Below are 20,443 nucleotides of genomic sequence, written 5' to 3'. Positions count from 1 at the left end.
TGTATGCAGATGGGTTGAACTGGGTAAACTGATCGTGTGTACTGCAGATATGGCAAAAGAGCTTGACTAAATTGACCATTCAGGCACAGGGGAATAATATGCTGATGAATACATCAAAACTAAGCATACAAGACTTGGCAAATGTGAATTGAAATGTGAATATCTAATATAGCACACAGTGATTGAAACTGTGGATTCATTTAAGGACCTGGATATATGGATATTGCCAGCTTTGAGTTTTTCTAAAGATATCAACCAATCTGCAATGATATAGTTATGGAACTATAGGTTGTAGAAAAAGATTTATAAAGTCTAGGCAATCAGAAAAAAAATGAAGTCATTGTTTGTTAGTTACATTAGACTCAAACTTTAGTAAGAATAACAATATGGAGGCCTTATAAGAAAACAAGCATGAGTAAACTGGAAAAAATACAGCGGAAATATATCAAGAGAATCCATGAATATGAAAAGTTATTATGAAAGACCAAAACATTTAAACTTGTACAGTGTCATATACAGACATTTAAGAGGTGGCCTTATTCAGGTATATAAAGCATTTAGAGACAAATATTTCTGGGAATGTCTGGAGTTATCAAAACATAGTAGAGAGTCAACCTATGTAGAAGATTCTATAGGAATGAGAAGTGTACCAATTGGTTCCCCGAGACAGCATTTGATGCATTGAATAGACGACCAATTACATTAAAACAAGCACGAGTTTAGATATCTTAAGAAGAGCCTGGACACTTATTATTGAAACAACCATTCTGGTGTATTGACAAGCTTGAAACATTTGTATGTATGCACATACATTTGAATGAAAGATCTGTTGCCTAATGTAAATTTTCAAGTGTAAAATCTCTACATAAACAATGTATAGCTTATGTTAAGTAATTAACACAGGCACCATTTTTGCACATGCATGGGAAGGTCTTAAAGGTTAACTTGCATCATCCTAAATGGGTCCCTCTGTAGTTAATCACCACAAACCTTCGGTTTGTTTGTCTATTTATTTATTTTTTATTAAAAAAACAACAACACATGTTAATGATAACCAAGAAGTACCAATAATAAAGTCATGGTACATTTCATTAGAAAACCACTGCACCAAGTCTAGTCTGCATTAATTGATGCAGAAAATATTACATTAAGAGAAAAGCAATTTCAAATCAGGATAGCAAAACAGCTCTGACGCAAACATTTGCAAGCCTTATAGCTAAACATTCCATTTGATACCCCAAGGGTTACAGAATAAATGTTGTCTTAAATCACTGCATTTCACAGATCTGGCAACATAGCATATAGAAGGATCTAGAAATCACTGTGATTTTTACAGGTAGGAACGTGTTGCACTTGATGATTTGTAAATTCATATGAGATAATAACAGGAAGGTAAAACATTTTTAAAAATATCCAGTTATACACTATAAACAGCGTCACTAAATTGATCTATGCCTTCTTAATATATGTTAAAAAAGTCTCTCTCATCTTCTTTTCTGTGTTGCTGCAGTTAAATATAGAAACTAATCCTGACTTCACCATTTACCACACTCTAACGCTATTCTTAAATATTCATCTTTTACCATCTGGTAGTAGAATTCTCCAATAAAATTCAAAAGACCTAAACACTGTTCACCATAATTTCTGCATTAACAATAAATTATACCTGCATGAATCATGCATTTTTAGTCAAAAAACTGATATTCTTGCCACTCTGGAAACCTAGCGCAAACACACAAGTCACTATCGACATTTATCATTATCATCATCATCCCATTTTCTACATGGGCTCGCAGTGACCATTAATTGGACAATCTTGTTTTGCTTTCCAGAAGTACAGCATAGGTAAAAGAGTAGCTAGAGGATGTAATGTTTGTTGTTAAAAATAAATAATACTGAAGTTACACTCCTGGTCTCAAGTAATACCTCTCAATTGTCCTCAGTAATTTTAGATATGGTCCAAACTGGTTTATAATCCTAACCAAACTGGATGGTAAAACTAATTTATATATCCTGGCTTCCCACCTTCTCCCATCTATGCTTTAATTTCAACTAATTTTTAAGTACTTCAAAGCATATTTGCTGTTAGATAACTTAAATTTAGATTTGGGCGGAGTGTCTCCACTGCAAACTCATCCAGTCAGCCTCTTCAGCAGGCCTCAACATCTCACACTGCCCACTACTATCACTCACGAAACATCACAATTAAAGTAAGTCACTGTATGTCCTACCTAACCATTGTACTGTATTCTCCCATTGGTCCTTTAAGTACACCAAACCTCATCCCACCATAATTAAGACGCCCATTCCCTGCTGACAAAGACTTCACCTTGTTTAACAAGCTTCACTGACACAGAAGGATAAAGCACTGGCTGTGGCATCATTAGCATTTCAGGCTCTAAAGGGGCTAGCTGAAGACAGAAGAGGAATGATTAAGCAAAGCCTGTTCAACTCTTTCTGGAAAGACAGTCAAGGAGCATGTAGCTAGAGTGCTAACACAGCAGAATCCTCAGAAGATACTAGAGCTCATTCGAGGCACTCACCTTCCAAAGGGTCAGGGCCAGTGAGAGAATACTTTTAATGAACGCAGGAGAGACATCCATTGCACATAACAGCTTCCGGATGATGTAGGCATGCACACTGAGACAGCTCAAGGCTTAAAGAATAAAACATGATTCCCTAAGTTAGGATAATGGCGCAGGTCCTGTCACCTAATGTTGACCTCTGGGAGAAGCAATACGATGCAGGGGGTTCTCACCTTCTGGAGAAATGAATGAGCTGACTACATGGCTGGGAGCATTAACAGTCACCAGGGATCAGAAAAATATTATAGATTTCAGTGCCACACTCCGTCTATTCAAAGCTAAGCTACAAATAATTAGGACTAGCACTTGCCCTTGGCTCACCCACAAAAAATAAACCATCAGTTCAAGAAATGGGACACCACCTACAATTATGCAGCAATTCTAATGGCACTAGAGGCCATCGAATGTTCCTTGATCCAATGCATTCTGACAAGAGTCGACAAAAAATCTCTGTATTACATTCATGAACAAAATGTTACCTTTCTAAGTGCTACTGAAACAATGTAAAACAACAAACTAAAACCTTTTTGGCTGCTACATTTGAATATTTTATGACATTAACATGAACATCTAGTGCAAACCACAATCTCCCTATAAAACTAAAAGATTTATACATGGCAATGAAACATCTTACATTCCAGATAATTAGTTAAAAAAGATTAATCCTATATTTAAAATTCTGTCATACATTTTTTTCTCTCTCTCTGTCTCCCACTCCATATCGGCACATTAACCACGGACAGGAAAACTGCAAGCATCATATTATTCCCAAAGGTCAATAACCTATCCTCCCCAGATGTACTACTGCTACTCTCCTCCTCACAAAAAAACAGATATAAAGATTCTATTACATTAATGAATGCTGTATTATACCCCAATATTACCAACATGGATTTACTCCACCTTTAATGCTTACTATTTGACAACTTCACACCACAGCCCAAGTATTTTTTCAGATATGTATAAAGAGCTGTTTACATTTACAAGTAAATCATACTCTTCTACATTTCAAAATTTACTCTGCTACCATTTTTGTGATTATGTTTTCATGTGGTTTATCAACCATTGTTCCAGTCCCTAAATACAAAGTACAGTGTGGGAACCACTTATCCTCCCACCCACCTAACATCTGGAGTTCCTAAGGGTTCATAACTGGACATATTCTCTTCACATTTGCAATAAAAAGCCCACTCCCTCCGTCTCTACTTTATCCCAATGATCTTGTCTGCAGAAAGACCTAGATTTCCACTTTCTGCTTTATCTTCAGTTGTCTCCAAGTTAAAACAGCCAGCTCTGATGTTTTGCTTTTTTAGTATTTTGCCTAAACTGCCTTGCACATTGCCACTTTATCCTAGACCACTGAGGTAATGCAGTTATATCTTTTAATACCGCAAATATCTTGGCCTTCACTCTGACTCATTCACAAGCTTCCAAACATCTCTGTTGCCATAACAAGAGCTGTAACATAAGTTCAGCAGGCATGCAAACTAACTTGACTTCTTATTCCCAGCAATTGCTTCATTGTTGCACATACCCATCCCTAAAGCCAAATAAGTGGTCCTACTGCTGCTCTTTGTAACTCAAAATAAATTAACCTTGCAAAAAACCCTTCTTATGACATGCTGAGTCATTACCTTATAAAACTCATTCACCTACCAATAAAGACTGCTACATTCAACTAATGTCTTCTCTGTTACCAAAAGACTCTTTCCTTCTGCATTTTTCCAGCTGTCAAACTTCACTTTCACTTTTCCCCCTGCTAGCAATCAAGCATCCCACTACAATTCATTTACCACTCTGTAGATCACAAACCTCCAGGGCTCATTCTCTATTGCCCACTTTTCAGCCCGACTGTGTCTGAAAGAACTTTCTTCCAACTTATATTTGAGGTCTGGAACTTCCTTTACCACCTTCAAAAGTGGTCTCTTACTCTATTTAGATCCCTGCAGGTATAACAGCTTCCATGCATGAACCAATGCTTCTCTTTCACTCTCCTCTCCTCTCCTTCTTCGCTCTAGCCCTTTTCTGTTACTTCTCTCCCTCTGACACCTTGCCTACTTGTATAACTCCTTCTGCCATTACTGCAAGTTTATAATCCTCAAACTATTTGTACTGCATTTAAAAATGTATAAGCTTTGTACATGTAGCTGTATTTAGCACACTTTTACTACATGGACCATCAAATAATGGCTACTTGTAAGAACAATATTTCTTAACTTGAAAAAAAGTTTCTGATAATATAAATAGTACCTTCTCTCTAAACTTAAATCAGGTAGCCTCTCAGATAATGAATGTTGCTGATTCAAAGACTACTAGATCATAGACTATCATCAGGCCATCACTTGTCCTCCTCAGGTACATTATCCAATGCGCTGTTCTAGGCCCTCACTGTTTGTCTTTATTAATGACCTGCCTGCTAAGCTCCGTCTGAAATGATAATGCACTAAAACTCCCATAAAAACACAACTTCACTCTACGAAATAGTACAGTCTGACTTTAAAACTACTTTGGTATTGACTATGTTCCAGTAAGCTTGCTGCTAATACACAAAAAAATATAAATACATATATACATGTATAAAAACCATTACCATCATGCCTCTTGGTAAAGCAGAAAAGCTGCACAATCCCTACATTGCCAGCAAAACTGACCCAGGTGGCTCACTTTTGTCTCCATTAAATAGGTCATAGGAGAATACTAGGCTAACCACCCTAATGGGCCATTGTAAGCCTAGCCAATAACCCATGGTCAGAATCAAACCCTGTACCTTCTGTCTTTGAGGTAAGGACCTTAACTATTATGCCAACCTCACCTAGGAAATGATATCTAAGAATATTAATATACAGCACACACTATCAATTCATCCAAGTGTTATAACTCATTCCCCAAAGGTATTCATTCTGTTAAAATGTCCAGCAAAATCTCATGTGTCCTAACTTCTGAAGTTAGACATGCCACAGTCATTAATGTCCTTATCCCTAGACTGGAACGTCTTGATAACAGTAAGCCAAAATTCCTCTTAAAATACATCAATTTTAAAAAAACTAAAAATGTAATTCTAAGATGTATCCACATCTCTCCTAGCTTCAAGAACATCACTATACAACTATTTAGAAAGCTAGGTGGTTCCTAGTACTACAAAGATATTCCTTTATCCACACCCGATTAATATACAAACTTCTTCACAAATTGTACTGCTCCCAATACACACACTACTATCCCACACTTTAAATTACTCAAGAAGCTATACAACTTAACAGACCACACTATCATTTCTCATTCAGAAAGAAAGCTTTTTCAAAAATGCCAGTAAATTGTAATTCTCTTCCTGCTCACATCAAAAACAGACCAACTTATGCAGTTCAGTATACAACTCTGATCGTACACAAACAAGCCCCCTTTGACCCTTCGAAATACATGTATTTCTTGCCTCTTTGTTTTACCAAAGTATTGGGTACTGTTTGCAAACTCACTTACAGAACTCCTGTACTCAGGGCCGGTGTTAGCATTTTGGGGGCCCCCAGCAAATGTCAATCAGCCTGTCACTGCCACTACTTCTATCCATCTTTTTAGTTCATGCTGCAGGCTTTTAGGAGTAGTACACACAGACTGACCTGTAGCTACAATGATCTTATTACAACAGGCATAAATACCACACTATGTTGGCCCATCTCACAAAGGGACATTTACAGTTACTGCTATTTAGGTGTAACAAGGATACATTACAACAACTCTATCTACAGGACATAACTAATATGCAATGGAACCCTAGGCACTGGTTACTGTTTTAGCCCCCACCAAAAAAAAAAAACAGAAAACAAAACACACCCACCCTCCAGAGTTCCCCTCTGTTTTCCCATGTTGGGCTTCCCACTTATGCACATTGCTTTTTTTCTTCCATTTCTCACATTTTACCTTTTTTCTTCAGCTTTTTCAAGAAGCCATAACTTTATTTATGCTCTAAAGTGCTTTTTAAGTAATTTTTGTTCTTTTTACCCAATGATGGCTTGAACAGAAATGATGATTAAGGAAAGAAATTCAATGTTGCTTATCAGCTTTAGTTTTCCTTCTGTCTTTTCGATATACTTTCTTGACCAAGTTAGCATACTAATAACCATTTAGGAAATAACTCCATTGCATTTCCCAACCTTTTAATCCAAAAGTGGCCTAAACAAAATTGTGAGTAAGAAAAGAATTTCAGTCTTTTTCTTTCAATGAAGACATAAAATGTACCAAAGACTTAAAATTCAAAGCTGACAAAATGGGAGCTCCAAGTAAATTAAAAGTCAATTGTGAGGATACACAGATCCTGTACGGGAATATTGTCTGCATCACTAATCCTCCCAAAAGACAGTCACTGCCTATGCAACCCTCTGGTGTTAGATTGGGATGAAAGCAGATGTTCAAATGGCCACAGTCATATATTTCAAGTGACTGCTGAAATACATATATATAGCATGCCTACTAACTCCTCGATTCTAACCCCAAAGGCAACCAGCTGTATATGTGCCTGATGTTTGATAGTGAGGAAAGTGAAAATAAATAATGATTGCAATAATGTATTCTACTCTAAAGTAACCTTCTTTGTATGTCTCTGAGGTCTGTTAGAAATAACCTATAGTAAGTTTCTGTACACAAACATCTGAGCAGGGATGTTTTAGAATGTTTGTGGTTGAGGACAGAGGCTATTATCAGTTTTATCCTAACAGGGTCATATAATAACTCCATCCAGGCTAAAGAGTGCAGTCAGAAAATGAAATCATTTTTTCTTCTCATTTTTCCTCAACCAGAAACAGCTTTTGGGGTCCCCACAGTCAATGATGATTAATACAGTCTAGGGAGTGGAGGCCACCTAATACCTAGAAGACCTAAGTGTCCGAATGCCTATGACATACATTATGCCTTACTTTTGAAATATAATCAGTTGTTAGCTTGTTAGCTACATTTTTTATTGATACCCAGAAGAATAACATGTGTGTTCTGGCATTATTGGATGTGTGCATTGATAACACACACACACACACACACACACACACACACACACACACACACACACACAAACACACATCACAGCAATATTAATTTTGTACTTATTTCAACAAGTACATTGTACAACACTATTACTGCTACACAAGATCAGTGACTACTGTTTAGCAGTCATCAAACAGTAACAGGGATAAGACAATTTTATTTACCTCAGTAAGTAGTAAATTAATACCTATCACTATTCCTGATTTCACAGATATTCCTGATTTTGTCTCATAATTTTACTCTGTCATACTAAATCAAGTAATCATAGTTTTACACTTATTGTCTAAAAATTGCATGTTGATGCAAATGTGTTATTCTATTAACTTTTTCAAAGTGAATTAGAGTAATATATAAAATGTGTTCCTCATTTTGAGACTTTATTATGCTATTATTTTTATCACTGAACAGAATTCTTCAGCAAAGACGTTGAGAGTTATAGTATCAGTTGTTCTGCCAGTATGTATAAAAGCCCTGAAAACCATCCCTGAAGATTAGAAGCATCAGCTCTTCTTAAACTCCACAGTTTGCACTGAGATCGGTCACCCTGGGCTGCTGATCCGCTTAGTGCTTACTTTGCTTATGTTCATTACAGCTTTGTCCTAACAGGGTTATATTACAGTCCTGTTCAGGTGAAAGAGTGTAATTGAAAATTAATACATTTTTCTCCTCATTTTAACCAACAGCAGCTTTTGTGGGCCCCACACAGTCAATGAGGATTAAGGCCCCTGCAGCCACAGTTATTGCAGGTACCTAAAGCTGGCTATGTTGTTAATTTTAGTGAAGAGGATGTCCACCAAAAGGGCTTAACTAGGCTGGAGCATTATATCATTGGTAAAATATTTAATGAAATTGTAGAGCTTGTTACTTGACAAAATACTATTACTGTAACTAAAGATCTTTGAATTTTGAAGGAGATAATATTGTTACTTACCTGGTTTAAGTATACAAGCTTGCTGTACTAGCTTTTGTTAGTTTGACAGACATGTTACAAAATATCAAGATAACATATGCCTAAAACCGGCTATGCCTGTACTCTTGTATAAAACTCTCATAACTAACTATATTAATGGCAACATTGTACAACTGTGTCACTGCTGAATGCAATTGCAAAATGTATCTTTGTCTCATATCATTCTGTATTACATTTATCATTGTTTAATACACATATGTATTTGTCTAGTGGCCTGAGCCATTAATAAAAAGGTTTTTCTAACCAGCTCATTTACCTGGTTAACATAAATAAATACATACTTACATAATGGTGTAAAAACTGTTTCCCACTGTTCTTTCACTGAAGTATTGCAAACTGTAAAAGTGTACATCACATTCTATCTTGCTGTTTAATGTACATATTGATTACTTGTATTTAATATGTAATATGCAACTACAGCCAGATCACTCCTTGAAAGGGTCTTGGGCCAATCAATTTAACCAGTCATCAAATGTAAAAAATAAATGCAATAAAAATAAATAACTCATGGTTAAGGACAGATATTATACTCTATTAGCATAAACGATCATAATAAAACACACTCAACATTTAACAGAACAGCAGATAGCAAACAGTGCAGGGACATTACAGAAGTTGCTCTTAAAAGCTTGCCCACCCCCCCCCCCCCCACAAAAAACAAAAAAAAAACAAACACACACACACACAGGCCAGAATTGCTTATCAATTGATGCTTCAGCACAACTACAGAAATGCTGCCCCTAGTACAGGTCCTAAATTCCCTTTATTAAACTTCACTCCATATTTGATGATGATGAATGAGAGGTGAAAGGTACAGGATTTTCAATGCATACGCACTAAGCACTTCCTCTGTTACCATGACAGTTAATGCTGGACGGATTACCAAATTTCTCGGCAGCGAAAGAAATACATACGAAAAATGTCTTTATAAAACAAAGATACTGTAAAGACTACCTAAGCATTTAAGGCAGTTGTTGGAAACAGTGTATATTTGGGCAAATAAACTGTCAGGCCCTTAGCTGCAAAAATATATATGTCATCTGTGTTACAAAATGTGGGGCATTTGTGCAAAGAAACTGTCAGGCATTTAGCTGCAAACATATGTATTTTATTTAACTTGGTATAAAAACAATCCACTGAAAAATATGCAGTTGTCAAAAATCAGGCTTGCGAGATCTAGTGATACGATTGTAAGAAAATAGTTAGCTGCGAAGAACACGTTAGATTATTTTCTCACACACACATAAAATGCTACAACTTAACAGCTTCCCGGGGCCTTTTCGAGAACTTTTTCAACTTCCTAGATCTGCTCACACAGCGAAAATGCTAACTTTCCACACATTGCTTTTAGTTTCCTGTAGGGCGACGTTACTCGCCTACTGGGGTCTACAGCTTTTGGCAAGTGCAACAGATCCTCCAAACATATGACACCCCAACAATTCAACATATTTTAAGGGGACAAAAAATTCTTACCCCAGAGTGCTGATGAAGCCATTAACGGACCCTTCCGCATAGAGGGAGACGATATCCCCAATGTGAAGAAAACTCGACATTTTGTCAGACATTTTTAAGCATGTCTCTGTATTCCTTTCTTAAGCCCTGCAAGTATCTGCTGCAGTTTTAGAGGACAAACAGAAAACCTTAATAATGACCCAGGTCCCCAGCCAATGCTTAACTTATCCACACAAACACAACCATCTGGCTGAAGGGGGTGCCGTGGAAAGGCTCCGTGGGCAGGTGACACAGGTTTTTACGAGCCCAGGTAACTAGCCTCAGTAATGTAAGGAAGATCTAAGGAGTGACGCCTGTTCCTGGGACTGTCTCAGCAGCTTTTCACCCCCGGTGTAAGACTGACTGACGGTGAGAACACACAAGCTTGCTCCTCCCAGCACAGCAGAGACCTTGCCTTGTGCACTCCTGCACTGGTGAGGTTCTCTGCAGAGCCCAGAGCCAATCGGAGGCATTGCAGGAAGTGGAGAGTGGTGTGGCAGGGCAGTGCACTGAAAAGTAGTTGGCATTCGGAATGGCAGTAAGGTAACTGGCACCTAACCTTCCGAGTCCACCCCCCTGCATTTCAAGTTATTGTTTTCAAGCCTAAATCTTGCAGGTTTGACAGCTGTGTCATTCAAAGAACTTTATTTACGTAGAAAGGAATTCACACATTTTGCAGTAAAAAGTAATCAACAAGGGCACTGTGCAGACGTTGAATGACCAGAGGAGGAAAATATAAAAACTATCTTTTATGGAGAAGCAGTTTACTCTACAAGATATGCAGAATAGTGTTAATATGCACATGTGAAAGTCTGGGTACAGGTACAGGTTATCCCCACTCTTCTAATCAGCGAACTACATTGCATCGCTTCCTTTTAGTACATCAGGAATATGATATTCAGAATAAGAAGTCCTAAATAATCTCTAATATACTGGCAATCGGCTTCGCACGTTTTCCTCCTTCAAACCCCCCCCCCCCCCCAAAAGTGTACCTTATTTATTTCACTGTTAACGAAGTGAGCTTTTAACCATGACCGGAGCTGTTACACAGTGACAGTTAAGAAAAATGTTCATGCAGCAATACTTTATACAAATAGTTGCATTTATATACAGATATAATTACACTGCTGATGGTTCGTAGAGCATAACAAAAAGTCAGGCTCTGTGTTATATGATAGGTCAAACTTTCGTTACATTCTAGCTGCTCTCTTACTGTTTACCCATCCTCTTTTAATCAGGCACACTAAGTTTGCAATCTTAGTGCAATCACAGTGCACTCTTCCCTGTAAATGCTGTTAGGAATTTCGAGATGAACCTACTGCTGTCATGGTGTGAATGTGCATGCCAGAGAGGGGTGTGTCCCACCCCTGCTCTTATTGCCATAGTAATAAGGGAGCTAGCACAAAAAATAAATGCACTGCAGAGGCATTTAATAAAGATCAACTTTAATAAAGAGAAGGAATTGATATGTGTGTGTGTGTGTGTGTGTGTGTGTGTGTGTGTGTGTGTGTGTGTGTTCTACAATGGATTAGTACCTTACCCCCAACTTGTTTAATGCCTTGCACACACTGGCCTACATAATAGAATCTGGTGTCTTTGCGATCTAGGGCAAGGAAAATGGGTTATCAGAAAATTAATGTATGAAAAAACTGCTGTAAAAACTGTATAGTCAACCCTAAGAAAAATGCAATAGTACAGGTAGGGTGAGGGAGAGTTAAATTAGTAACCTAGCTAACACAAAGCCTTGTCCTGTGTAGGTCAGAAATAGGAATGTAACAGGAACACGGTGGTCATAATATATGTCACAGATGAACACAAGACTGGGTGAGGAACAGTGAGCCTGGTGCATAGAAAAGCCGAAAGAAAGAGGGTATTATGTGACAACATATCCACTCAATCACTGTATCTCAGTCACACAGTTACAATTGCAGTAGGTTCATAAAAAGAGGTACAATTTCTGCAAACATGGATAATAGCAAAATCCGTTTAGTTTCAATTAAAGCATCAAGCCAAAGGAAACAAATACAACAAATGAGTTCACAAACAAACATTATAATAAACTATGGATAGTCTCATAGTCATTACGGAAAGGTTCAGCAGAAGTCTGCTGGTTACACACAAGGACAGGTGAGGTGTGATCTAGAGATGCAAGTTGTGCAGCACTTAGAAAGTTACTAAGATCTTTGTAGGCAAATGAGAAGATGAGATGTAAATGAGAAATGTGAGCTACAGATGCAACTTTATGTAGAGGCGTTCTTTCTGCCTTTTGTGATTCAGAGTCAATTTTTTGGTGCACAAGTGCATTGTTTTAAACAGCAGATCCACACATTTTCCATCACTTTGCAATCAGTGAAGATGCTTGATTTTGTTATAAATATTCCTGTTTCTCACTTTGAGATGTTTGTCTGTGCTACACATCAAAACAGTGTGCTGAGGGGCATCTATAAACCTAGGAAGAAGGCAGACAGGAAGAGAATAATCCACTTGAACTTTGCAGAACAAGAATTACTTGATAGATTTAGGTAAACAGAGAGATTGTAAGGGCTTTTGGTGGACTTACATGGCCCACAAACTGGAACTGTGAGAATGAGCGGCCTTTCTATTCCTGTGGCCTGCACTGCATGTATTTATATTCCTCACTGTGCTTGTCATGGAGACCTTACAGAGACAGGCTGGGGGCACATTCTGTATCTGTCAGGCTTCTGATTTACTCTTGGCCCATGTAAATGAGCATACAAATTTCCAGGTGTCACCACAGGACCAAGCCAGTACCATCATACCTCTCAGCTGTACAGATATTAGAAGAATGTTCAGATTTTCGCCTCAGATTTTTGGTCCATTTTTCATAAAATTGTGGTTTTCTAGCAAATCATTGGCAAATCATTGAAGATATGTCAGAAAATAATGACAGATGTTTTAGTTTCAGACTTCATACCCTTCAGAAAATTCATGCTAAAGCAAAACCTGTTATTCTATTTACCTTCTAAGTTTGTAAAAGCAATATTTAAAAATTGTCCCTATTTTTGGGCCTTTGTCCCCCATTATTTATGGCTTTGTCCAGATTTCTTGCTCTAAGAGTTTGAGATATATGTGTCCCATACTTGCCTTCTACAGAATGGCACCATTTCCTGAGATGCCTAGTGCAATAGATTGTATCAATGTGGCTATAGGGTCCCCATCTGGACCATAAGGGTGAGACTGCAACAGGAAGGGTTATCATTCTATCACAAGGCCAGGTAGTGTATGATGCACTGGGCTGCATCACCAATGCATTATCCCAGCATTCTGGCACTTCCTGTGATTCCCACATTTGGCACACGTTCATTATGCCACCACTTCCTGCATGGTAGGATTCTTCATGGTCTCCAAGTTGGTAAGTGCAGCTGTTATACTTATGTTACCTATAGTTATTTCTCTGTCTATATAGTGACATAGCTATTATACTTATGTTACCTATAGTTATTTCTTTGTCTATATAGTGACATAAGTAGTAATGAATAACCATCCCCTTCCTTATGTGTATCCCCTACATATTATGTTTTTAGGTGATGCAGGATACCCACTCAAATCGTGGCCAGTGACACCAGTCCATAACCCTCAGGGAACTGCAGAGGAGCTCTTTAACACCATTCTGTCCCAAATGTGGACAGTTATTGAGCATCTCTTTGACCTGCTCCTAGCCCATTTCTGTTGCCTGAATAAGTTGGGGGGCCCTTCACTATGAGCCCGCTACTGCATGCAGAATGCATCAGGCTGTAGAGAATGCATCAGGTTATAAACATTCTGCATACGCACAATGGTTATGGCCAGATGCATTCTGCATAACATGATCATGGTCAGTCTGGTGGGCAACTGCCACAGCCAATGACCAGTAATGACAGTACAGCTCCCTCTATCATTTGTCCCACCAGTGATGGCAGAAGCAGCACAACAACCCTTTGGGCAGGCTTGCACATGGTACACAGCAGTGCAGGTAAAGTCGTGTTATCTAGTCCTCAGCTATGAGTTTTGGCATTCATTATGTGACAGTGTAAAGTTACAAAGATAAGATTTGGTTCATGCAGTGTTACCTGTGTGCTGTGCTGAGCAGTGCATGGTCAGTGTACACTGTGCATTAGACTCTTTTCAACATGTCATACACAAATGTATTGGTCATATAATATTAGCTGTCTTTTTTACTATAGTGTTTAGTGGTCAATGGCAAAAGTACTAACTATACCTGGGGAAGGGGGGCTTTGGATGAAACTAGCGGGTGAAATTGTAATGATATATTCTAAGTAATTGTGTCACTATTAATGAAACTGCATTCAGTTGTTATTGCAAATGTCGTTCCTATCACAGCCAATAATGTTTTACCCTTATATGCCAAATGTCATTTTTTAATTGATTTGCCTTAATTTTTTTCTATGTTTTTTATAGCATGCAGGAAAGCACTTGTCATTTCCAACAGATGTGATTTTTTTTAATTGCACTTTATTCTAATATTTATTTTCATTTTGCTTGAAGAACGTATTACGTTATTAATTGCAAATATGTTAAATTTGACGTGTCATACACAATACCTCCTAATCAAAGTGCTGGTATTGGTTCTATAGATCATGAGCAAGTGCTAGCAGGTGAGCTTGAGGCTGAGTTGCTGCAATGACAAGAACAACTGGATGCAGGGAAATCACTTGATGATGAACAAACAGTATTGCAGGACCTAGACCTTGACTCAGAGATCCGGCCTCATGATGTGGAAATCTATTGTGCCTTAATGGCCTACTTCTTGAATCTACACAAATACCTACACCACTTTGTTGTGACACACATGGTATCTGGACTACGTATGCACCACATCTGTGGACTTTCCCTTGGTCATGTGCAGCAATGTCTCCAATGTCTGGCTGGCAAGTTCTTAATAGTGTGTGGATTTATTTATTTTACATTTGTTAACTGACTGAGCTGAAAAGCCCCCTTTTCACCAGCGGCCCAGGGAGAAAAGCTCCACACAGAAAAATTACATATACATGTAGATATTTAGACATGATCAGTATACACACAAATTACAATAGACATGTTTTTACAGTGATATGCAGCACATCAACAGTTACAGTGGAGAGAACAAACAAGAAAATATTAATTTAGAAATAAAGGTAATTAATAGATTTGTGGTGTACAGCTGAAATTTGGAACATAGGTAGAATACATACATAGTACACAGGTAGAGTACATACATTGTACATTAGCTAGTGTTTGTAAGTAAGAGTGAAAACTATTATTAAGTACTCTAGGTTTAGTATATGTACCTTATCCGCTTTCACTAGCCTGGGGAGCAGTCATGGCACTGCCAACTTTGCTTGAGATGTTGCCTAATGAGGTTTTTAAAGGAGGCTTTGAATAATGTGTTTTGTATGCTAGTGGGGAGAGAGTACTATGTTTTAGCCACAGAACTATTATATAGTGTGTCCCAAAGCTATTGTAGCTGTTGGTGGCTTCTAGTAGTACTTTGCTTGATGATCTAAGAGGCCTTTTGGCTGAGTGATGTTGTACTAGGTTTTTGAGGGCAGGACACTTATTGGGGATGTAATTGATAGAATGATAGGTTCACATGTGTATACTAGCTAACAGCCACTAGATCCTTGTAAGTCTAGCCATGCAACCCAAATGTAACCCACAACTGTGATTTATACAGGGGGAGATTTACTGACTACCTCTGTCCATCAAACACATAGGTAAAAGTTCCTTCCCCTGTTACGTTTATGTTATCCAGTACTTGATTCCACATCTCGGCTTACTCTGCCTGTTTTTATTCTCCATTTCCAAAAATCTATTTTCAATATATAATAAATGCATTCATGATAATATGGTTCTCCTTACCAGAACGTTCTCTCTCTTGGGATTGTTTCCCTGATGCCATAACATCTTCTACCTAGACATAGTAAATTCTATAGTTACTAGTTCAAGCCTCTCATTACTGACTTGAAGCAAACTGTTAATTATTTTTTAATCTATACTGAAACATTATACAATAAAAGAAAATAGTGTTGCAGGTGACAGTTCTTATGGTCTCTCCTTTAAATTCTGTGTTAATGCTCAATTTCCTTTTTTTTGGAGGGAAAAGGCAAATTGTTTATCTGCATTCATGTAAGACTGTGTACATTGCAATCCAGTCCTATTAATGTGTGTGGGAGGGTGAGGTAAAAACTCACAGTAATTTATTGATGGTTTACTTGGTAAAATATTGAAAGCATGAGCATACCTCTCAGCCTCAAAAAACAAGAAATCTGGACAAAGCCATATACAGTATAATGGGGAGACAAAGGCCCAAAAATAGGGACAATTTTTAAACGTTGTTTGTACAAAGTTAGAAAGTTGACAGAATAACAGATTTTGAATTAGCATGAATTTTCTGAAGAGCATGATGTCTGTAACTCAAACATCTGTCATTATTTTATGACTTCAAACCTCATTGATTTGCCAGTGATCTGCCAGAACAACAAAACTTTATGAGGAACACAACAAAAATATGAGGCAAAAATCTGGATAGCTGAAAGGTATGAGCCTGTGCATTTTCCATTGTCTGGTACCAGAAGCTGTACTAAAGTGCAATGATATAAAATTACAGCATATTAAAGAAGTGGTATTTTTACACAGCAGTGACCATACATAAGTTCATAGGTAGGTACTAGGCTATCAGCCCAAGGGCCTAAGTAAGCCTAGCCAACAAGGTTCCCTGGCTTACACCACCCAGGAAAGTTAATTTCCTGTGCTCCTGTTGAGCAGAGCTACAGAAGTGATCCCTGGGGTGTATTTCCTATTTCCCATCCACTCATCAAGATTTTTCTTGAAGAGTGCTAATGAGGAACTTTGCTTGACATAGATGGGTAGCTTGTTCCAGAGTAGAGGAAGTCTCTGGGACAAGAATCTATCCCTCCAGCATGTCCTGTTTATTGTGGTGACAAGGTTTAGGTCCCTAGAGAGTGTAGCTTGGAGGGATTGGGAATTCTTTAGGTGTAGCATGTCCAACAGCTCTGGGTTTAACATAGCTTTATATGTTAGGCAGAGATCTCCTCAAAGTAGGTGATATGCTACAGAGTAAAGCTGGAGTTTTTTGAGACAGTCAGTGTAAGGTATCTGTTTGAGGCCAGTAATCCTCTTTGTGAGGTACTTCTGTGGCCTTTCCAGCTGCTGCAGATGTCTTGTGAGGTACATTCCAAAAGGCGTATTGTAGTCTATAATGGGTCTAATGAGTGCCAAGTAGAGGGGAACAATTACCTCTTTTTTCCTGGATGAGATCCCTTTTGTGATGAGGTGTGCACATAGAAGGATTTCCTGACTACTGTGGCGATGTGATTATCAAAGGAGAGACTACTGTCCACCTAGGTCCCAAGGTCTCTTATCACACATTCAGTGTTAATTAGACTGCGGTTTATGTGGTAGTTCATGGGTACAGAGTTTTTAGCAAAGGGGATGACAATGCACTTTTTGGCATTGAGCTTGAGGCCATACCTCTGACAGCAGGCATCTGTCTCAGTGAGGCCCTTCTGTAGGATGTCCACATCATTTGGTGACTTGACTATGGCTCCTAGTTTGCAGTCATCTGTGAACTTCATTAGCCAGAGGCCTTCTGTGTTAGCCTGTACTTCAGAGAAGTAGATACCAAACAGGAGAGGTCCCAGGACTGAACCCTGTGGTACTCCACTTGTCATTGGTTTGAAGTCAGATTTGGAGTCTGCAACTTTTACAGTGTGGGTTCTGTCAGTGAGCCAGCTGGCAACCCATCTTGTGATGTAGGGATTTATACCTAGTTTAGTAAGTTTCGCTATAATTCCAAAATGGGGGATGGTGTTGAAAGCCTTGGCAAGGTCAAGATAGGCTGTGTGAACCACCTTACCCTCGTCTACGGCTTTGGTGACTGCTTCAAAGAAGTTGATCAGGTTTAGGAGGCAAGATCTGCCTTTCACAAACCCGAACTGAGTGGGGTCCAGAGTTTGGAGGTTACCAATGTCTTTGTTTATGAGTTCCATGATGATACGTTCCATGACCTTGCATACCAGGCTCATCAGGCAAATAGGGCACTAGTTCCCAGGATCAGTTCATTATCATTCTACTGTGATATGATTTTTCCACCTTTCAGCAATTCAGAAGGCATATCTGAAGATCTAATGGGAAAATTCAATATTAAGAACTTTACCTCTTCTGCTGCAATCTTAACTGCATCTATTCTAAACTATTTGCTTATTTTTGGCTTTCCCTCAATGTTCACAGCAACACAGTAACCAGCAGCACTAAAAAATGATGGCACTGATAAAGTCACCAAAAATTGTCTTCCAAAGTCATTATGCAAATAGGACTTATCAGCAGATAGCTGTATGAATATTACTGCAGATCTGTGGAAGTATACCCATCATCATAGAAAACTTCATATTGCTATGAACGAGCCATGGTAAGCACATGCACATGCTTGCAAACTACTTTACCGGGTGTAGATCGGGTACATGTGATATCTTTCTGTGTATGTGCCTATCTTTCAGTACTCAGCGGTTGTCAGAACAGACTGTTAGATGTCTGAATTGGTGATGTCACTCTTCTGTGAACGTGGCTCACACCCTAAGACTCTCCATTTCATAGCTAGGAATGCTGATTTGAACCAGGTATCAAAAATGACTTCTGTTAGACCTCAGAGTAAAGCCACAGGGTATACCAAAACAGAATACCTTTTGGCAGACATCATACTGGGACAGGGTTGATGAAGCGGGCAAAGAGGTCTTTAAAAAAATAATTTTTAATAGAACTTGGGAAGAACTATCAGGAGTAGAGATCAATATAAGCACTGGCATGATGATCTGTAAAGAATACCTGACTAGCTTGCCTGCTGCATCACATAAGTTCAGCAGAGTTGGTCGGAGTTCTCTAATAAGTATGATATGACCATTCCTACTGCAATATTTAACATTTTTTTAATACTTCTTGGTGGACTGAAAGCCTGTGGAGCTTATTAAAAATGTTGCTTTTGTTCATCTGTAAATGTACTTAATAGCAATGAAAGCGGGTGATGTTTCTCTACTGAAATGTCAGCACTCATAATGCTGAATTCTGACAGACTGAAAATAACAAATTGAAAATGTAGGAGAAGAGCAAATATCGAACACTGCTCTGCTCCTTTAAATGTCTTTTATTCAAATCAACTAAATCTCACACACAAAAGAAAAAAACAAATATTTACAGGAGTATCCATTAAACATCAAGTCATTCAAGTTATTATACATTACATTCAATCTAAAATGTAGTTATTTTTTGTTTGTCAAGCAGATCTCTAAGTTTTGTCCATGCATTTCATCAAGAGGTAATCCTAGTTTGTCATGAATTATTATAATAATTTCTAGGTGACAGACTTCAGTTGCAATATTTAAACATTCTTTGAAGGAGGGTGTAGATTCATTCTTCCAATTCTGAGTAACAATCTTTCTCACTATTGACAGTATAGAAACACAAAATACTATATTTCATTTTTAATGCATATAGGAATAGGAGTGTTAAAAAGGATTAGTGATTTAAATAAAACAAATTTATCTCCAAAAAAAGCTGTAAAAAGAGATTAATGTTATTCCACACAAAAACATGTGTTGCCAATCCACTTTAAGTTCTTGTTTGCATCTCTAATAAACTTGTTTCTGCTTGAACATTAATTCAGTCTTATGTGGTGTGAAGAAAGATCAGTGCAAAATTCCAAGTAAACAGATTCCATCTAAGAGATAAAGTTGTATGTTTAGAAGATATTAGAATTAATATTTTTATCTTCTTCACCCAGAGGTCTATTATTAATTTAGGTAAAATAGTTCCAATAATTGCCAGTGCAACTTTTCATTTTTCTCCTCACAACACCATATAAGTTAGATAAGAGACTATGTCCCAATGTGTTTAGTTGCAATAAGAATATTAGATATTCAATTAATTCTGGGATATGATTTTGTGTTCTTGATTGCATTAACTTAATTTCCCATTCTACATGTTGTCTTCAGGATTGTACATCTAGCCACATGCCTTTATCTAAATTATATTTGTTCTTAATATAATCAACAGAATGTAGTGTTTCATCTTTCATTAATTGAAACCAAAATAGCATATTTTTCTCTTTAAATGTGATCATTGTTTCTAACTTTGAGGTGGATGTATTATTTTGGGTATATGCCATAGGAAATATAAGGAAGATCCATGCTTTATATGCCAGGCTTCTATAGATATATTTTTTAAAAAGTGTTTAATATAGTAGAAATGAAACAGGAGTCAATTGTATGATGACTTTTTCCCCTATAAAGTCATCCTTTAATAATCAATGTAGACTGTTATTTTGTATGAGCTAATTATTAGAATATCTATTATG

General features: G+C 37.7%; 1 protein-coding gene across 2 annotated transcripts in view; it reads right to left on the bottom strand.

The window, feature by feature from the left end:
* The window catches only part of ITPR2 (inositol 1,4,5-trisphosphate receptor type 2), a 2,416,542-nt gene extending 2,406,075 nt beyond the window's left edge, over positions 1–10,467 (bottom strand). For both annotated transcript variants that reach the window (XM_044087657.1, XM_044087658.1), the window contains exon 1: positions 10,060–10,467. In XM_044087657.1, coding sequence (XP_043943592.1) covers positions 10,060–10,151 — 92 coding nt within the window. In that variant the 5' untranslated portion in view covers positions 10,152–10,467. The remainder of the gene's footprint in view (positions 1–10,059) is intronic.
* Between the last annotated feature and the right edge of the window lie 9,976 nt (positions 10,468–20,443).

Source organism: Protopterus annectens, chromosome 11.part0, assembly GCF_019279795.1.
Source record: "Protopterus annectens isolate FY-2018-M chromosome 11.part0, PAN1.0, whole genome shotgun sequence".
NCBI lineage: Eukaryota > Metazoa > Chordata > Ceratodontiformes > Protopteridae > Protopterus > Protopterus annectens.
This window is presented reverse-complemented; position numbering and strand designations above follow the sequence as displayed.